The 20,044-nt window shown below is 47.9% G+C and overlaps 1 protein-coding gene across 2 annotated transcripts in view; it reads left to right on the top strand.

Moving 5' to 3' along the window:
- The first annotated feature begins 19 nt into the window (after positions 1 to 19).
- The window catches only part of CRTC2 (CREB regulated transcription coactivator 2), a 34,391-nt gene continuing 14,366 nt past the window's right edge, over positions 20 to 20,044 (top strand). Inside the window, exons 1-5 of one of the 2 annotated variants that reach the window (XM_035098512.3) lie at positions 20 to 348; positions 12,470 to 12,571; positions 15,150 to 15,266; positions 15,491 to 15,552; positions 17,955 to 18,023. In XM_035098512.3, the coding sequence (XP_034954403.3) occupies positions 106 to 348; positions 12,470 to 12,571; positions 15,150 to 15,266; positions 15,491 to 15,552; positions 17,955 to 18,023 (593 nt within the window). In that variant the 5' untranslated portion in view covers positions 20 to 105. The remainder of the gene's footprint in view (positions 349 to 12,469; positions 12,572 to 15,149; positions 15,267 to 15,490; positions 15,553 to 17,954; positions 18,024 to 20,044) is intronic. The other variant, XM_035098514.3, reaches the window with a different exon arrangement.

A 20,044-nucleotide genomic window follows, 5' to 3' on the forward strand; every position in this document is an offset into this window, starting at 1 on the left:
CCGAGCGCAGAGAGGGAGGGAAGGCCGCGGCCCCGCCGCTCCTCTCACGGGCCAGGGAGGGTTGTGAGGAGGAGGAGGCGGAGGAGGCGGCGGCGGAGGACCAAGATGGCGGCATCGGGCTCCGGGGCCGCGGCGGCGGCGGCTGCGGGAGCCGGACCGGGCTCCTCCTCCTCGTCGTCGGGCGGCGCTGCGGCCGCGGGGGGCGTCGTGGGTGCGTCGGCCGCGGCAGCCGCCGCCGCGGCGTCCAACCCCCGCAAGTTCAGCGAGAAGATCGCGCTGCAGAAGCAGCGGCAGGCCGAGGAGACGGCGGCCTTCGAGGAGGTGATGATGGAGCTGGGCACCACACGGGTAAGGAGGACGAGGAGGGAGAACGGAACGGGGGGCGGGGAATGTGAGGGCAAAAGGCCGCCTCCCTGCCCGCCTGCCCCTCGGCCGGTCCGTCCCTGAGGGGGCGCTGCGGAGGAATGGGGGAACCGACTTCCGGTGAGGGGCAGATATACGGGGGAAGCGACATCCGGTCTTGGGGAGGGGGAGAGAACGGGGTGGGAAGGGAGCCAATGACGGGGCACCGACTTGGGAAGGGGAGGGCGTGGATTGGTTGAGGTCCTGGGGTGCAGCATCAGTTAAGGATGGGTGTGAAGATGGGGCGAGGGGGGAACCGGGGTGGTGGGGAGCCAATGGCAGAGTTGGAGAGCGTGGATTGGACTAGGCGGGTGTGAGGTCATGGGGGGCACCCTCAGTTGAAGATGGGTGTGTGAGATAGGAGGGTGGTGGTAATGACATTGGGTCTCTTGGTTGAAGAGTTGGGGTGGAAGTGTGTAAATGGGTGAAAGGGAGAGGTGGGGGGGCTTTTTTGGGGGTCATGGGGGTCATAAAGGGAGGGGGTGCTGAGAGGAGGTCATGGAAGCGCCTTGGGGGAGATGGTGGTGGCTGTAAGGATGTGAATTGGAGAACAGAGTGTGTTGGGTGCTGTCTTATTTATCTACCAGTATTTTCTAATAGATAAATAAGGATCTCAGGGAGGCCTGCGTGGGTCTCTTCCTCCACAATAACCCTGTGAGTTACCGGTAGGTTAGGCGGAGAGGCAGTGACTGGCCCAAAATTACACAGTGAGCTTCATGGCCAAGTGGGGATTCACACCCTGGTCTCCCAAGTCTTAGTCTAACCCCTGCACCAGACTCCTTGCCTCAGTTCACACACTCCACCAACTGCATGCAACCTACCCACCCCCTGGAAGGTTACCCACTATATTTCTTATAGTGTATTCTCTTGCATTACAATTTGAATTCTGTGGAATCTCCAGTTCATTGCCCGATCGATGGAGTTCTGTGGAATTCAAATTGCAATATGATAAAATTTGTAAGAAATACTATTAAGGAATCATCCAGCATCCAGCATAGCACATTACAATTGCCACAACACGCAAGAAAGCCATTAAGTGGTCTGCTGAGACCCTGAGCCATTTTTAAGTGGTCTGCTGGGATGAAATGTTTGGAAACTGCTGGCTTAGGATGTAAATGAGGGTGGAACTGTCTGTAGGAGAGCAATGGCTTGAGAGTGGGTTGTGAATGAATCAGGTCATGGAGGGACCTTATCTAGGGGTATGGCCTACTGTATTTGAGGTGGGTGTCATTAGTGGGCTAACACAGTGTAGGGGAATTGTGGAAGAGTAGTATTCTCAGGGCTGAGGGTTCCCATTTTCCCCAAGATCAATGTTAGAACTGATGAGACCAATTGTGGAGGCACGCTGTTTAGGGAAGGGGGGGGGGGTTATTGAAACACTCACATAAGGAAAAGCAAGGGTGAGGGAGGAGGAGAGAATAGGTAGAGTTTGGCCTGATTGGGTAATGGCATGGAGCACTCCATAGAGGAAGAATCTGGGGAGGGATGTACTGTAATAGGGTAGGTGGGCTAGATGGGGAAACCGCTGTGTTTAACAGTACAGAATGCTTAACTGCTGAAATCGGCTACAGATTTTGATGAGCATCAGTGCAAATCTTCCTCACAGACTGGTACATAGGAAGCTGCCATCTACTGAATCAGACCATTGATAAATCTTGCTTAGTATTGACTACCCTGCCTGGTAGCAGCTGCCCAGGATTTCAAACAGAGTTCTCTTCCAGTCCTACTTGGAGATGCCAGAGATTGAACCTGCAAAGCAGATGTCCCTTCCCTTGGATAGGGCAAACTGGTCTATCCAACATGGACAGAGAGGGCACTTGGGATATAAAGTGTGCACAGGTGTATTAACCATAAATTGCCATTCACGGAGGGATGAGGTCGTCAGATCTAAGCAGCATAGTGAGAACAAGCTTCAGGCCTCGCTGGCAGAAAGGGGACTTGATGCCAGTATCTCTGTGTTACTCATAAATCTCTCAATATTTTAACAACTGAATATCCTAGGCTGAACATGTCAAAATTGGCTCTTATACGTTGAGTGCAGACTCTCTGGTCTTCTGGAAACTGCCTCATCAGCCCCACCCAGTATGGCCGACAGGCAGTACTGATGGGAGTTGTAGTCCAGCAATATCAGGGCGGCAGGTTCTTCCATCCCCTCTCTAACAGAAATCCTCTTGCTTGAGATTCCTCCTACCATTGTTTTGGGGTTTCCAGGGAGGAATGAGGCTGTCCTGACAGACTTGCTGAGGTCGTTGGTTCATTCATATCTCTTCCTGCGTGATTCTCTCCCTGATCATGATTAGGGCTGTGAAATGTGGTGAACACCTGGAGATACATAACCAGCTAGGAAACATTATTTCGACAATTGGCTTTAAAAAAAAAGAGTTTTGCCTTGAATGATGCTTGGGGAATATGCTGATAAAGTTGTCATCTTCTCTCTGGCTTCTGTAGTGCTCGAGGCAAAATGTTGGGCAGGTCCCCCCCTCTTCTTTTCGTTCCGCAGATCTGGAACAATCTCCCACGGGAAAGAGGGGGAAAGTCTGCTCCCCGGAGATGGTTAAAATTAGATTGGGCAAAGGATGAGAAAACGCAAAAACAGCGGCCTGGCCTTGACGGGGGTGGAGGGGCACATTGGATGCCGCTGTCTTGGCGAGTTGAGTTGGTATCACTTGCCAAGGTTGGGTCAGGCTGGAGCCCTGGTGGATTTCTGTGCCAGGAGTCTACCTTGCATGTGTATTACGCACCCTAGGATCTGTACAGATTTGGGAACTTGAGAGTGGCACTCAGGAAGTGCTTCTCTGTTTCCAGCGAAGGCTTGTCATGTTAGATCAAGCCCGTGTCACCAAGGCCACACCTGCAGCATACATTTAAAACACTACGATACCACTTTAAACAGCCATGGCTTCCCACAAAGGATCCTGGGAGCTGTAGTTTATCAAGAATTCTGAGCTACAATTTCCAAAGTGGGTCAACAATCAGTCCCTGTTCCCAGGGAATTGTGGGAATTGTAGCTCTGGGAGGGAAATGGGGAGTGTCTCCTAATGACTCTTGGCACCTTTAGCAAACTACAATTCCCAGGAGTCTTCATCCTGTCGACTTTGGGTGACTTCCCAGTGTTGGGCCACTAGGTTGGAGGATCCACTGAGAATGTCACTGGACAGGTCAGGAGGAGAAATGAGCCTGAGCTGTCCAGACAGCTGAGAATTAATTTACATGGATTGTTTTCCCCGTTATGTGGGAGCTTGTTATAATTTACATAGGGTTGTATCCAACATTACATCTGCTTAGAGTAAGGCCACTGAAATTAAGACGTGAATAGACATGACTAACTTCACTCCATTGATTTCAGTTGGTTTTCCCTGAGTGGAAATTAATTGGATTCAGCCCACTCTTTTTCATAATGACATCCCACATATATGCGAAGTTTGTTTGACTTCTGCTGAACCACATTTGTGTGAATCGAAATGGTGTGATTGACAAGCTGAAACGTGTGCAGAGGAGGGTGACCAAGATGATCAAGGGTCTGGAAACCAAGCCTTATGAGGAACGGTTGAGGGAATTGGGTTTGTTTAGCCTGGTAAAGATGAGACTGAGGGGAGATATGATAGCCATCTTCAAATATCTCAAGGGCTGCCACATGGAAGATGGAGAAAGCTTATTTTCTTCCACTCCAGAGGGTAGGACCCAAACCGATGGCTTCAAGTTACAACAAAGGAGATTCCAGCTAAACACCAGGAAGCACTTTCTGACAGTTGAATGGACTCCCTCGGGAGGTGGTGGGCTCTCCTTCCTTGGAGATTTTTAAGCAGAGGTTGGATGGCCGTCTGATGGATGCTTTAGTCGAGACATTGCAGGAAGATGGACTCGATTACCCTTGGGGTCCCTTCCAACTCTACGATTCTCTGAAAGTGTGCATGTGTCATGGGGAAGGGAGGGTGAATCGGTAAACTTTGACATGGAAGAGATGTCCTTTCCCCCTAAGGAACAGCAGACGTATGTTGGCTTCTGCCAAGGTCTTTGAGATATCAACAGCTGCTCCTCTGCTCATCCAATCCCCTTTCATCATCTCGGACCTTTTTGCATGCCTAGCAATCCACAAATAGGGAAAAAAAGATGAAGGCTTCCATACTTAAAATGCCCCGAAGCAAAGTTGTTGAGAATGCATAAGAACATAAGAAGAGTCTGCTGGTCCATCATCCAGCATTCTCTCAGAGGCCAACCAGATGTCCTGATGGGAAGCCCAGAAGCAGGATTTGAGGACAAGAGCCCCCTCCCCTCCTGTGGTTTCCAGCAACTGGTATTCAGAAGCATTGCTACCTCCAACTGTGGAGGCAGAGCACAGTTATCCTGGCTAGCAGCCATCAATAGCCCTGCTATCCATAAATTTGTCTAATCCATAGTTCCAGCCTTCCTGAACTAGACTTGCAAATATATCTGCAGAAGTTAGTAGCCTGGAACAGCGCTGACTGGTCCACCTAGTCGCTGGTGCCAAATCAGTTGCCTGAAGAAACCCAACTATCTCCCAAGGTTATGAAAGTTCTCCATTGGCTGTGTATTCATCCAAGGTGACCAAGCAAGGTACGGTTTAGAAGCCTGCCTTGATCGTGGGTCCCTTTTGCACTTGAACAAACGAAACCCTCAGTGCCCAGAAACTTGTAGCTGGCAATATTTACTCAGCCCTTTGCTCTCTTTTAGGGGCGCAGGTGGTGCTGTGGGTTAAACCACAGATCCTAGGGCTTGCCGATCAGAAGGTTGGCGGTTCGAATCCCCACGAAGGGGTGAGCTCCCGTTGCTCGGTCCTAGCTCCTGCCCACCTAGCAGTTTGAAAGCACGTCAAAGTAGATAAATAGGTGCCGCTCCGGAAGGAAGGTTAACCGTGTTTCCGTGCGCTGCTCTGGTTTGCCAGAAGCGGCTTAGTCATGCTGGCCACATGACCTGGAAGCGGTACGCCGGCTCCCTCGGCCAATAAAGCAAGATGAGCGCCGCAACCCCAGAGTCGGTCACGACTGGACCTAATGGTCAGGGGCCCCTTTACCTTTTCCTTTGCTCTCTTTTGCCTAGAACTTGGCGTATTCCCTTAAGAAGGATGTGGATAGCTGGGAATCTTTAGACCTCTTTCCAGTTTTGCTCCTTGGCACCCCTTTAGATATCTCTGTGCAGTCATGAGGTCTAGTGACTTTATTTTTACAAAGAACACGAATTCTCCCTTCCGTGGAATCCAACTCCTGTGTCTGCCACCACACGTCCCGATTGGAAAAGATGGGTGACGTCACCTCAGTGCTTTGGGGCGTTGTTGATGCGCTCCCCTGTTTGCGCAAGAAACGGCTGGTTAATTTTCACCCGCGGCAGGCCGGCAGGTTGGTTAGGCTGCGAATTCTATACCTCGAGGGGACGGGCTCAGGTGTTTCCCCTCAAACCAGTCCTTCCAGAAAGGCTTGTGATACGCAGGATCCCCTAGGTAGATAAAACGAAGCAGAGATCCATCCTCAGGGCTCCAAAAGCAAACCCACCCTGCGGCAAAACGGGCCAGATGCCAGTTAACTAGTTCAGATTTGCCTCCCTCTTGTTGGGTGAGAGGTGGATTTGCGAGTCAGTTCAATGTTGCACCGTGACGTGCAGAGAACTTCGACCACATAAGCGCAGGCTCTTAGGCACTAACCTGGACCTGCTTCGTGGGATATATAGTGTGATCCAAAGAGCTGCTTTGTATTGACCCAGACCATTGCTCCATCTAGCTATCTAGAGATGCACCTAACATTGCTAGACTAAAACTCCCACTGTCAGCATCCTTGACCATTGGCTGCACTGGCAGGGAATGAGGGCAGTTGGCTGCTCCAACAATGACCCCTGGAAGATCTCGGGTTCTCCTTCCAACACTGACTGGCAGCGACTGACCGCGGTTTCAGGCCGGAGTCATTTCTACCTGGAGATGCTGGGGCAATGTTAGAAATTCAAGATATATAAGCTAGGGGCCAAGTGGCTCCTTAAACCAAGGTTGCAGCCCCCAAAACGGAATCCTCCAGCCAGGCAAAGAAGAGGTGTTACTGCAGGGCAAATCCGCTGGCGGAGGGTCTGTGTGGCAGAGGGGCGTGGCGTGTGGGGAGGGGGTGTGGCAAGGGGAGGAGACCCCTTTAGGGAAAGTCTTGAGGGCTGGAGAGAGAAGCCTGGAAGGCCGCATCCTGTGCCTGGGACTGAGGTTCCCTGCCCTTTGCATAGACAATACAGTGGTACCTTGGTTCCCGAACGGCTTGGTTCCCGAACAAATCGGCTCCCGGACGCCACAAACCTGGAAGTGAGTGTTCCGGTTTGAGAATATTTTTTCGGAAGCCAAACTCTGACACGGCTTCCGCGGCGTCCAAATGAGTGCAGGAAGTTCCTGCAGCCAATCGGAAGCCGCAACTTGGTGGTTTTCAAACCATTTCGGGTGCCAAACGGACTCCCGGAATGGATTCAGTTTGAGAACCAAGGTGCCGCTGTACTGATATACACTGACCAAAGACCTGACCTGGCTTTGGACAGCTTCCTATGTTTATATGTTCCATTTCCCTTTGTGGACAGTGTAGCCCCCCCCCCCCTTTTAGCTGAGCCTGCAAATTTGAAGCAAGGCTTCCTGGTTGGAGGGTGCAATTCTGACTGGCACGAGCCTCCCCAGCACCTCTCCTCTGGTGGGTACCTTTATACACTCTGATAAAAACTCCAGGAGAGTAAACGGGAGATTATTTCCATTCTTGCAGAAGTGGAAGGCGATCCTAAATGTTACCTGCATATCATCAATAGCGACGAAGTGGCCCTAGTTACTGGTATTGCGTTTTAAAGGGCTGCCTTTTAGCTTTAAAGCGGAGATGGGGAAATCCATGATCTTCCAGCTTCCATCACCCCCAGCCAGCAGGACCAGTGGTTGGTGCTGATAGGAGCTGTAGTCCAACCAGACCTGGAAAGCCACAAAGTCCCACTCTTGCTTTAAAGCCCAATATGGCCTGGATCCAGGATAACTTGAGGTGTGCCAGCTCCCCGTATATGCTTCCTTGACTACAATGGGCCAATTATGAGTCTCTGTTTCAGGTTCTGGCAGCGGGAGAAGCAAGTGCTGGTTAAGGCTGTCAGGAATCATAGCTCAAAGCATCAGGTCACCCTGATCGTATATGGGATAGCTCAGTTGGTAGAGCATGAGACTCTTAATCCCAGGGCGATGGGTTCGAGCCCCACATCAGGCAAAAGATTCCTGCATTGCAGGGGGTTGGGCCAGTCCTTTCCAACTGTACAGTTCAATGATTCTGTCTGTGCCCATGCTGACTGGAGGCTGTTGGGAGCTGCAGTCCCCACAACGTATGGAGGAGGTCCCCAACTTCTGATGGTATTGGGAAGCTGGCCCACCTGTTGGGAATGTTGCAACAGCAGATTCCTTGCATTGGTGGCGGGTTAGAATGGATGACCTTCAGCCAGGACTCCTTCCAACTTGATGATTCAACAATAAATGTAAAGCTGGGTCGGAACAAGGGTTCATCTACAGGTGAAACTCGGAAAATTAGAATATCGTCAAAAAGTGCATTTATTTCAGTAATGCAACTTATTATTTTTAATTTTTAAAAATGCTTTCTTTTGGAAATTCCACAGTAATAAAGCAAATAGTTCCAATCATACAAAAATAAACACCGCTATTAGGGCACAAGGAGAAGGGGACGACAGAGGATGAGATGGTTGGACAGTGTTCTCGAAGCTACGAACATGAGTTTGACCAAACTGCGGGAGGCAGTGGAAGACAGGAGTGCCTGGCGTGCTCTGGTCCAGGGGGTCACGAAGAGTCGGACACGACTAAATGACTAAACAACAACAAAACATCGCTATTACATTTCATTAGTTACATTCCATTTATAATTGACCCGCCTAACGACAAATGATGACAATTACAACAAATAAAGGCTTGACATATCTTGCTTTGCATGTCATGCATCTATCTCATATATTGGTTCCGCCTTTTAAGTTGCATTACTGAAATAAATGCACTTTTTGACGATATTCTACTTTTCTGAGTTTCACCTGTAGCTTGTATGAAAGTACTGGCGAGCCCCTGTGCAGTGTCTCTGTGCCATCTGCTCACTCAGAGGTATACTGCTCCTGGGCATTCGGGCTCCATTTAGCTACTAGCTGCCCCCTCCTTTCCTCCCTTATATTGTCCAGCCCATTTTCTTTTAATGAGAGGGAGGTTTGGAGAGTGGCAACAGGGGGTGGGGTGCGGGGTGGGAGTCTGTTCAGTTTTGGCACACACTTCCCAGTGAGATGCACTGTGGCACCATCCTTAACACTTATTTCAGCCCCAGGCAGAAATACCGTATATTCCAGCATATAAGATGACTGGGCGTATAAGACGACCCCCAACTTATCCAGTTAAAATATAGAGTTTGGGATATACTCACCGTATAAGAAATACGACCCGGCGTATAAGACGACCCCCCGACTTTTGAGAAGATTGTCCTGGGTTAAAAAGTAATCTTATACGCAGGAATATACTGTACCTCTTTTCTTCCAGGTATTTTGATTTGTGATCATTTTGCTGGCTGTCGACGGCATGTGTTTGCTGCTGACTTTTTATTATTGTGTCTGCCGTGTAGTTTACTTCATGGCTTCTCTCGCAAATCCCCCAATCTTCCAGTGTAGCTTTATGCCAGGCGTGGGGGAATACCCTGGCCCTCCGGATGTGACTGCACTACAACTCCCAGCATCCCTGTTGTAGTCCAGCAACATCTGGAGAGCCACCCCTCTTAGCTTCTTAAAAACATGGAAGCCTCCTGAAGAACTCTGCATGGCGAGTAATAATGAATAAGAGCACCAGTTAAATCACCTTTCTTCCAATGGATTCCGTTCCTTTCTTTGTTACTGCCTGAGATCTATACCATGGCTTGCCCTACGAGTGGTAAAAGATCTGTGTGTCCTTCTGATGTTCCTTTTCCTCCCCCCACAACCCCAAAATCAAACTTTGTGCTTACTCTAAATTATGCAGATTGAGGGCCGCCTTTGCATAGGACCTGTCAACTTTCTGTAGACTGTCCTGCAAGCACTCTGGGCTGTCTGGGTGATGGAATGTGATGGTGAAAGTTGGGAAATGTGGAGGGGACGGTTAGATGGTCAGCATGATAAGTTTGGAGAGGGAGGAGAAGAGGCAGGAATGAGACACTCCATGCTCTCAGAAGGCTCCCTCTGCTTTCTTATAAAGTCTGTGTCCTCCATGTATTGGCTGAGTGGGAAGCAGGACCAGAGGCAAAAGTGGACAGCCATGTTGATGATAATAGTCTAGTTTCTTGCACACCCCTCCATGCCTTCATGCCAGTGAGAGGCATGGTCCGAGTTCTAGGACACAGCCCAGCCAGGCCAAACTCAAGGCAGGTGCGAAACAGGGCTGGTGATGAGGGGTGTGGCCTGAGGACCAGAGAGAGAGGTGTGGAAGGCCACATAAGAAGAGCCTGCTGGATCAGATCGATGGCCCATCTAGCCCAGCATCCTGTTCTTACCAGTGTTAGAAACTCAGATATACAGGTGAAACTCGGAAAATTAGAATATCGCCGAAAAGTGCATTTAATTCAGTAATGCAACTTATTATTTATTATTTTTATTTTTACAAATGCTTTCTTTTGGAAATTCCACAGTAATAAAACAAATACAGTATATTCCTGCGTATAAGACTATTTTTTAACCCAGGAAAATCTTCTCAAAAGTCGGGGGTCGTCTTATACGCCGCGTTATATTTCTTATACGGCGAGTATATCCCATACTCTCTATTTTAACTGGAAAAGTTGGGGGTCGTCTTATACGCCCAGTCGTCTTAATACGCCAGAATATATGGGTAGTTGCAATCATACAAAAATAAACATCGCTATTACATTTCATTAATTACATTCAATTTATAATTGACCTACCTAACGGCAATTAATTACAATTGCAACAAATAAAGGCTTGACATATCTTGCTTTGCATGTCATGCATCTATCTCATATATTGGTTTCACCTTTTAAGTTGCATTACTGAAATAAATTCACTTTTTGATGATACTCTAATTTTCCGAGTTTCACCTGTATAAGCTATTTGCCAAATGGCACCTTAAACCAGGGTTACAGTCAATGCAACAGAATGTCCAGTCACAATTCCCCCCCCCCAGATTTTTTAACAATTCAATTGCACATTCCAGCAATTACTGTAATTTCCGCCCCCCCCCAAAAAAACCGCGTGAACAAATACACAATCCACACCGGTGACACATTTTTAATGCCATATTTTTAATCGCAGTTGCCAGCTGGAAACTACAATGGCACCTTGCAAGACGAATGCCTCGCGCAACGAAAACCTGCAAGATGAAAGCGTTTTGCGATCTTTTTGTTGACTCTCAAGACGAATTTTCCTATGGCCGTGCTTCGCAAGATGCATTTTTTTGCTTTTTTTTTTTTTGCTTTGATTTGTTTAAATTGGAAAACCGCAAGAGTTAATTTTCGCAATACAAAACGAATCCCGGAACAAATTAATTTCATCTTGCGAGGCACCACTGTTTACAAATGTAAACAGGGCAATGTTTCTTCGAATTCAACCAAGGAATGAATCTGTGGTAGCCAAAATCACAATACATACTTATCTTACACTCTTGCACAGCACCGGGTGGCAATTTAACTCTTGAGTCATCAGCCACCTGACTTGCATGCCAGCAATTTTACTCTTGCGCTGCAGCGCGCAGCCAGGTGGTGGAGATGTCGGTTGCAGTACCTGTAGCAAGACATTTCAAATTGGTTGCAAGTAGACCATTCCCAGTCACAAAACGCGCCTGGCGACCGGGGAATTTCGAACACTGGTTCTTACACTAGCCAGACACCATATCCTGGGGGGGGGGGGAAGAGGTCACAAGCAGGACCCGGGCACAAGAGCGACTCTCCCCTCTTGGGGTTTCCAGCAAGTGGTTTCAACACACCCACCACCATGGAACTTACTTGACTCGTGCTCGGCTATCCTAAGGGAAATTGGAGAGATTTCTCCCCACTCATATTACTAGAATTTGCAGAGCGGAGGTTGGGGGAACAAGACTGCAGTTGCAAGATTAGAGGGCTTTAAAGAAGAGATGGAAACAAATGCAGGCTTAAACTATTGCCCTGGCTGCCCACATTTTACTGCGCCACGCTGAAGGGGCTCTCATTGCAGGGCCACTGCGAGAACAGGATGTTGGACTCGATGGGCCCTTGGTCTCTTCCAGTAGATTTCTTCCTAGATTCTTGTGTGTGTGTGTGTGTGTTATCGAGGGGTGGAGGCAGCTTAGACGAGGCCCCCAAGGCCCGGTTCTAGTGCAGGGAGGGGTTTAATTCTCCAGGGAAGTTGCGGCACCTGCTGGCTTTATGGACTTCATTTTTATCGCCCGTTTGAAATCAATTTATTTATTTTTATTTAGCTTATAAAATTTTAGGCATGCTGTTTAATTGTTAAAAAAAGAAAACCCTAAAAGTGGTTTACAAAAAGAATAAAACTGTAAGTAAAGACAGTAGTTAAACACTCCATAAAGACAGTAGTTAAACACAGCTGTTTAAAACATTTTTTAAAAATTAAGACCAGCGATAAGGAAAAGCAAAAAGCAGATTGAAACACGTGAATGTTTTACATAGAGATTGGAAGGATTTGCACAATCATGCAAATCCAGGATTGTGATGCGATACTACAGATCCTCCAATGAGGCCTGTGTGATGACAGCCTTGCGTTTTTATGCACATAGGAAGATAGAGATTGGAAGGTTCTATCTTCCTATGTGCATAAAAACGCAAGGCTGTCATCGCACAGGCCTCATTGGAGGATCTGTAGTATCTGTAGTATCGCATCATAATCCTGGATTTGCATGAAGCCAGAGTTCATCTCTCCCATTGGAGGATGCATAGTGCCTCCTCATGGGGGGGGGGGAATGGCAGGGGGTTGGCGAGTGCATGTGTATCTATGATATCTGTCTATCTATCTATTGATTAAGTGGTATATAAACCTTGCTGAATAGGAATAAATAAATGTTCTGTCACTGAAATGGCTTTTCTTTTTCTTGCTTGAACCACCGATTTAGCTCCAGGCCCAGAAGCTGCGTTTGGCACATAGTCGAGGCCCGTACTATGGCGGCTCTTTACCCAACGTCAACCAGATTGGGAGCGGCACCTCTGAGTTTCAGGTAACTGGGGACCCAGGACTTGCAAAGGTCCTGGGCTGCTCCTTTCTCTGGCAGAAGCTTATTTCCTGAACTTGGTTCTGTTTCCACAATGTGATAAATGAGGGCTGAATTGGGTCTGTCTGCCCTCCCCCACCCCACCCCTGAAAGCTCTCCTGTGCTCTTGAATAGCCAGGGGGCCAGTTGGAAACCTAACAGGGGATGTTTTCCCCATCTCTGAGCTGGATCTGTTGAATTAGTGGCTCAGACAGTTGCACTACACAACCCCGCTGTGAAGTGGATCTGATTTTTCTGTGGTGTCCCCAGCAGAAGTGGGGTGGTGGTGGTAAAGAAGGCTTTTTTTTGGGGGGGGGTTGATTAACCCTGAGTCTGTGTGTGAACGTGATTCCCCCCGCCCTCCAGGCTATAGGGAACAGTCTCTTGCTTTGGATCAGGACTGAGGTGGGTGGGGGTTGGGAAATATTTGAGATTCCGAGGCGCTAGCATTTAGTTTTTGACATGCCAGCCCTCTAAGAGCAGGCTGATAAACATTGTAAATCGGAAAGAGGGTTGGCTTGTGCCTAGTTGTGTGGGCATGTGGGGTTTTCCCCTGATGAGTCCCTCTCGAAAGGTTGGGCCACCCACCGTTGCGTGTGTGTGGGATGGTATTGTTCTCGCTTAACTTTCCCCTCTGTCTAGTCTAGGAGCACACTCTACACTCCAGAAAACAGGGGTGTTAAATGGGAGGTGCTATTAGAATGGGCAGGGGTGTGTGGCTGAGCATATGCCAATAATAATAATAATAATAATAATAATAATAATAATAATAATAATAATAATTTGATTTATACCCCGCCCTCCCTGGCCAGCTAACATCAAAATATATAACACGTTTAAAACAAAGTCAAACAAAACAATTAAAATACAGCTTCAAATCAGATTAAGATCAAAATAAAATCAGATGGCAACCCACGAATTATAACTATGGGGGTTGGGGAGATTAAGTGATCTTACATCTTACAATGCTGATCAGAACGTCTAAGAACCTGAATGTAGGGACTTGCTTTTATATTAAGACAGACCAACTAACTCAGTATTGTCTCCAGCTACTGGCATCAGTCCTTCAGAGTTTCAGGGATAGAGCCTCTCCCGAGTCTCAACCCTGCCTGGAGAACTCAGGGATTGAACCCTGCATGCAAGGCAAAGGTGCTCTGTGTCCACGGCCTGTTGCCATATACCCCCAGCCGTTTATGTCTATCCTTTTTCTCTTTTCTCAATGGCACTAAGAGCGGAGCCTGAATCCGGGCACCATTTTTAGAATACGTTTTTAATTGATTTTTAGCATACAGGAAAACAAAACATAATTACAACAAATAGAATGTGGATTGAAGTCATTTTTCCGGGCAAGCATATGCTGAATATTTTCGTTTAGGGATCTACTCATATAAAGGTGAAACTTGGAAAATTAGAATATCGTCGAAAAGTGCATTTATTTCAGTAACGCAACTTAAAAGGTGAAACCAATATATGAGATAGATGCATGACATGCAAAGCAAGATATGTCAAGCCTTTATTCCTTGTAATTTTAAATTATTTGTTGTTAGGCGGGTCAATTATAAATGGAATGGAATTAATGAAATGTAATAGCGATGTTTATTTTTGTATTATTGTAACTATTTGTTTTATTACTGTGGAACTTCCAAAAGAAAGCATTTGTAACAGTTAAAATAAAATAATAATAATAAGTTGCATTACTGAAATAAGTGCACTTTTCGACGGTATTCTAATTTTCCGAGTTTCACCTGTAAGTGCATCAGACAAACATCTGAATCATAACCCCCCCTTCCCATTTCCCCTCCCTTTTCAGGATATAAGGGGTAAGAAAATTGAGAACGTTATAAAGGATGCTTGAACATGGATAGGATTCAAATCATCCAAATCTGCTTAAATGCTTGAGATGGAGACCACCCACGTTTCTGTATACCATTAACAAACGTCACAAAATTATACCATGCTGATATATAGATAGATAAAAGATATAGATGAACTTTTGGCCTCTTCATTTGAACGCCCGCTTTTGAAGTAATGCAATGCAGGAGTGCCAACTTGAATTAAATATTGGGGGACAGGTAAGTCCCGCATAATCAATCACATGATGCAGCGCATGCACACCTATTTGAACTGCAACCCCGTCAACTTTTTGGGGGGGTTGGCAGCCCCCTCAAATATTTTATGGGGGGGGGGCAAAGGCCCCTTGGCCCCTAGGAATTGGCTCCTATGATGCAGTGTCCCATACCTGTGTTTCCCCATTTCTCCTCTGGAGATCCTGATTCTGAAACCCCTCGGATGCCTTTAAAAGAGGATTGGACAAATTTACGGAGGGGAGATAGAGAGCTGTCAATGGCTGCTAGCCATGGTGGCTGTAATGCTTCTGAATCCCAACTGCTGGAAGCCACAGGAGGGGCAGAGTTGCTTCCATGCTCAGGTCTTGTTCCCCACAGGTATCTGGTCGGCCACCGTGCGGACAGGTCGCTGCTGGACTAGGTGGGATCCAGCAGCCAGGCCCCTCTTATGTTCTCCTCCCCTCCTTGTTTCCTTCCAGGGTCCCCTCCATTCGCCGCTGGACTCTGCCCGCGGCACACGGCACCACGGTTTGGTGGAACGGGTGCAGCGGGATCCCCGGAGGATGATGTCTCCGCTCCGCCGCTACATGCGCCAGATATCCTTTTGGCCTCCCACGTCTTCTGCGCCACAGGTGTCCCCGCCCATTACTTTCCCTGCTTTGATTCATCTCAGCACTGGGGGTTAAAGAGCATTAACGGAAATCGAACCCAAAAATAATAAATCGCTGCTCCACTCCATCTGTGGAGTCTTGTGCTAATAGCAGCAAACTCCCTCCCCTCCAAATCTCAGAGCTGACATCTTCCTTAACCTCCTGCTCACATCGACAGCTCCCCCTACAGCCCCGCTTACATTTCTCCGCCGGCCGAACCCAGCTGGAGGAGGTAAAGCTCGCGCCGTCTCTTGAGTGAGGTTTGAAGTGGCTTTTCCCCCTGCCCACTTCGGGAATCTCCATTTTCTTCTCGGCCAGATGCTGTCAGACTTCAGCCCACATCGGCCCCAGTCAGCATGGTCGGTGGGCAAGGATGATGGGAACTGTAGTTTACAACCCCCAGAGGGGTTGCAGTCCATAACTCCTGGCCTTAAGCTCCCTTAAGAGATCACAGCATCTTCTTGCATGGAAGAGGAGAGGCGCAGCTAATATTGGGGGTTGGGGGGTAGAGGGAAGTAGCCAAAGTGATGTCCTCCGGGAGTTGTCAGACTCTTGGCTCCCATCATCCCCTGCAGCCAACATGGCAAATGAGCTCCTGCCTAGCGGATGCCCCAAACAATCAGGGATCACACATTAAATGCAGGGATGGGGAGCCAGATGTTGTTGGACTCCAGGGCCCATGATCTTCAGCCAGCTTGGCCAATGATCAGGAATGCTGGGAGTTGTAGTCCAGCAACCTCTGGAAGGCCACTGTTGGCAGGGAGACTTGGGGTCAATTCTCAAAGCTCATTGGGTGCCCCTGCACAAGTTACTCTCCTGCTCAGCTTGACCTACTAGAGATGGCAGGTGTGAGGGTACCATTCTGTACGATCTCCCCTGCTCAAAAGGGTGGTGTCCAATGTTAGGCCTACTTGCAGTAGATTTGCTGAAATTAATGGTCATGTGTAACTTAGGCCCATTAATTTCAGTGGGCTACTCTGAGCAGAATATGGCCGTATTCACCCCAAATATTCAAAGTGCTTTGATACTGTTTCAAGCAGTCACGGCTTCCCATAAAGAGTTCTGGGAGCTGTAGTTTGCTCAGGGTGCTGAGAATTGTTAGGAGACCTCATTCCCCTCCCAGAGTTACCCAGGGAAGAGAGAATGGTTGTTTAACTACCATGGGGATTGTAGCTCTGGGAGGGGAACAGGGGTCTCCTAACAGCACCCTGAACAAACTACAGCTCCCAGAATTCTTTGGTGACTGTTTAAAGCGGTGCCATAGTGCTTTAAATGTCTGGTGTGAATGTGGCCTTTGTTGGACAGGATCCCAAGCCATCACAAGTCCAGCTAACTATAGCAGGCTTGTTTCCAACCTGCAGAAATGTACTGTATTTACATTTTAAAAGGGGGGGGGGACATTCCCCAGAAACTTTCCCTCCTTGTGGTCTGAAGTGGTGCAGACCGTTATTTTCTCGCCTCCGAATTTCTCTGCCTCATTCTCGCTGCCTCGGTGGAATGGGGCCCTTTTTTTGCCTAAGACAGGAAGGGACTTTCAAAATCTCTTTCCTCCTCTGATGTTGTCCCTGTAGCAGGAGGCTGTGTCAAATGTCATACAGCTCTCTGAGAAAGCCTTACTTGAGAGAGAGCACCTCCTCCACAGTCTCTCTGAGCATGTGCTGGCAATGTGGATGGGAGGCAGGCTACCTCCAAGTGAAACTGTAAGACTGCTGGTCATGTGTCCTCCCCTCCTTACGTAGGGAGGTTTGGTAGTCAATTTCACGTATTAAAAACACATGCATACCTCTCCCAGTTTTCCTGGGGTGGGAAGGGACAGTTTCCCCTGCCGTTCTGTTGAGTAAGCAGGAAGTACAGGTGTAACTCGGAAAATTAGAATATTGTCGAAAAGTGCATTTATTTCAGTATTGCAACTCAAAAGGCGAAACCAATATATGAGATAGATGCATGACATGCAAAGCAAGATATGTCAAGCCTTTATTTGTTGTAATTGTAATTATTTGTCGTTAGGCGGGTCAATTATAAATGGAGTGGAATTAATGAAATGTAATAGTGATGTTTATTTTTGTATGATTGTAACTATTTGTTTTATTACTGTGGAACTTCCAAAAGAAAGCATTTGTAAAAATTAAAAGAAAAAAAATAACAAGTTGCATTACTGAAATAAATGCACTTTTCGACGATATTCTAATTTTCCGAGTTTCACCTGTATGTTTGGGTATTAATGATGCCAAGGGACTCCCATTTTGGATGACCAGAGAGGATTCCCTGGCTTGTTTTTCTATTCAAGAGCATTATGGGTAATTAGAGCAAAGGAGAGGGGTGTTTGGGGTAGCCTTCCGCAGAAAGCACTGTGATCCTACTTCAAACAGTCATGGCTCCCCTCAAGGAATTGTGGGAACTGTAATCAGTAATTGTTAGGAGACGCCTCCTTGCCCCCATTCCCCTCCCAGAGTGACAATTCCCAGAATTCCCTCTGAAGAGAGATTGATCGCTGAACCGCTCTGGGAATTGTAGCTCTGGGGGGGGGGAATAGGGGGCCCTAAGAATCCCCACATTCCTCTATTTACTTCCCCCTGCCAAGTTTCTAGTCCCCTAGAAGTAATCCAGCTGCTTTTTCCCCACCCCATTGTGAAGGACAATGCCCTGGGGGAACTTTCCGATGGAGAAAGGACACTTATTCAGGCTGCCGGCAGCACTCAACAGGTGAGCCACTTTTTGGATTCCGTATTTCCTTCCCCCTTTTAATCCGCGGCGGGTTCTTGCTAACTGGGCTCTACGTGTGTGGTCTTGAGTACAGAAGGAAAGGAGGCGTCATGTCTTGTTGGGGGGGGGGGCTTAGGGAACAAATTTGTTATGGTATCGTCTGCTGCCGTAGCCATCGAAGAAGGCTAGTCTTAAGGCAGGGAAGAAATGTCCAAGCTTCAACAACTCTCACCGTTCACTTTTTATTCATAAATATGCATTCAAGGGATGCCTTGGCCACTGTATTCTGTGCTTTGGCAACATTGAGATTGTATTGTTTCAATGTGCTTTACATGGGGCTGCCCTCGAAGGCAGCTCGGAAACTTCAGCCCGTCGAAAATGCAGAGACCGGCTGTTTTAAAGCAGCTGTACCTGTGGCCAGTTTGTTTCCGGGCCCAATTCAAGATGCGCACGTTATCGTTTGAAGTCGTAAATGACAAGTCCCAAATTCTTGTAAGGCCACCTCCTTCTCTACAGACCCTCTCAGGTTTTGAGTTTGGCAGGGTGTGTGTGTTTGTGTGTGTGCTGTTGTTCGCACTCCTCTGCCCTCAGTAGCTCAGGTTGGTGGTGGTCCAGGAGAAGGGCTTACTCTGTGGTGGCCCCTAAGCTGTGGAACTCGCTGCTGGCAGAAGTTATTATTGAGCTTCCAAAGGTTGCAGAAGACCCACCTCTTTCCCCCAGCTTTTGACCCTTGAGGTGTATATTACTGGGACTCGTTTTTGTGATTGTAAATGGCTTTTAGCTGTTTTCAATGTTGTGTTTTAATGGTGTAGGGCAAGCCTTACTCTTTGCAAAGCTTTAAAGTAGTTTCATATCTGTCTTACAAAAACATAAGCTATCCATTTATTACCCTGACTTTTAATTTCATCTTCTGCATCATTTTGCCCCCCCCCAATTTTTCCAGGAGGTTTTTTTTTAGTCCAAGATTTCCAGTTTTTATTTTGAAACAACCCCTTTTTTTCAGCGCAAGGATTTTCCTGCCTCCGCACATCCCTTACCTCACAGGGATAGCTTTTATTTTACCTCGCCTCCCCTCCCCCCATGTTCCCTATTTGCGTGAGAGATCCTGGCCCAGAAGAACCATCTTTTGCTGCTGCCCCCCCCCCCCAAATATATAAAAAGTCCGGTTTTTGCTTCAGTAGACAAGGGAATGGCTTCTGGCTGGTTGCACGCAGCTCTGCTGGGCTCGGCCAACAATGCCCCCGTTGTTTTTCCCCGGGGAGCGACACGGATTCTTCCCCCGTGACGTCACTCCCTCCCTCGCCCTTCTCCCAGCCCCGGGTCCCAAAAGCACAGTTAAAAAACTCTGGGAAGCTCGTGGAAGCGGGGAGCCTGGCAAGGCAGCGGCTGTTTTCCCCTTGCCCACTCCTCCTCCCCCTGCCAGCCGACGGACAAGCTGTGCCTTGTCTGGGTCTCTGAGTGCTTTCTTAATTGGCAATGGCTCTTCCTTCTCTCCCATCCCCACCGCCCTGGGTCTCCCACCGCATCTTTGCCTCTGATCTGGGTGCTTATGAGGAGCACGGAAGACGCAAAGCCCTCGAAAAGGCGGTGCATAGGATAGGACATGGAAGAGAACTGGTCCCGCCGCAGGCAGATCCAGCCCCTCCTGCTAAACATGGGGTGCCCTCCCCACCCCACGGAGACCCCAGTATGGATCACAGTGTTGCCCAGGAGCTTCAGGGAAAAGAATTATGTGTGCGCAGCCCCAGCTTTTGATTTGATTTAATAGTTATCTTCCGCTTTTCCAACAACAAAATGTTGAGCCCAAAGCGGCTCACAGCCAGCACGGTTGCATTATAAAGCAACGAAAATGGCAAACACAGTAGCATATAAATAAAGCAAACAGCAGAAAATTCAGCAAAACAACTAATACCATTCAGTAAAGTCAAAGTAATTCATAATTTCAGAAATATCGTACCTGCACATTTACTTACTTACTTATTTAAATGTACATGCCACTCTTCTTCCAAATGTCACAGGGC

The sequence above is a fragment of the Zootoca vivipara genome, chromosome 16, assembly GCF_965207765.1.
Source record: "Zootoca vivipara chromosome 16, rZooViv2.hap1.1, whole genome shotgun sequence".
Classification (NCBI taxonomy): domain Eukaryota; kingdom Metazoa; phylum Chordata; class Lepidosauria; order Squamata; family Lacertidae; genus Zootoca; species Zootoca vivipara.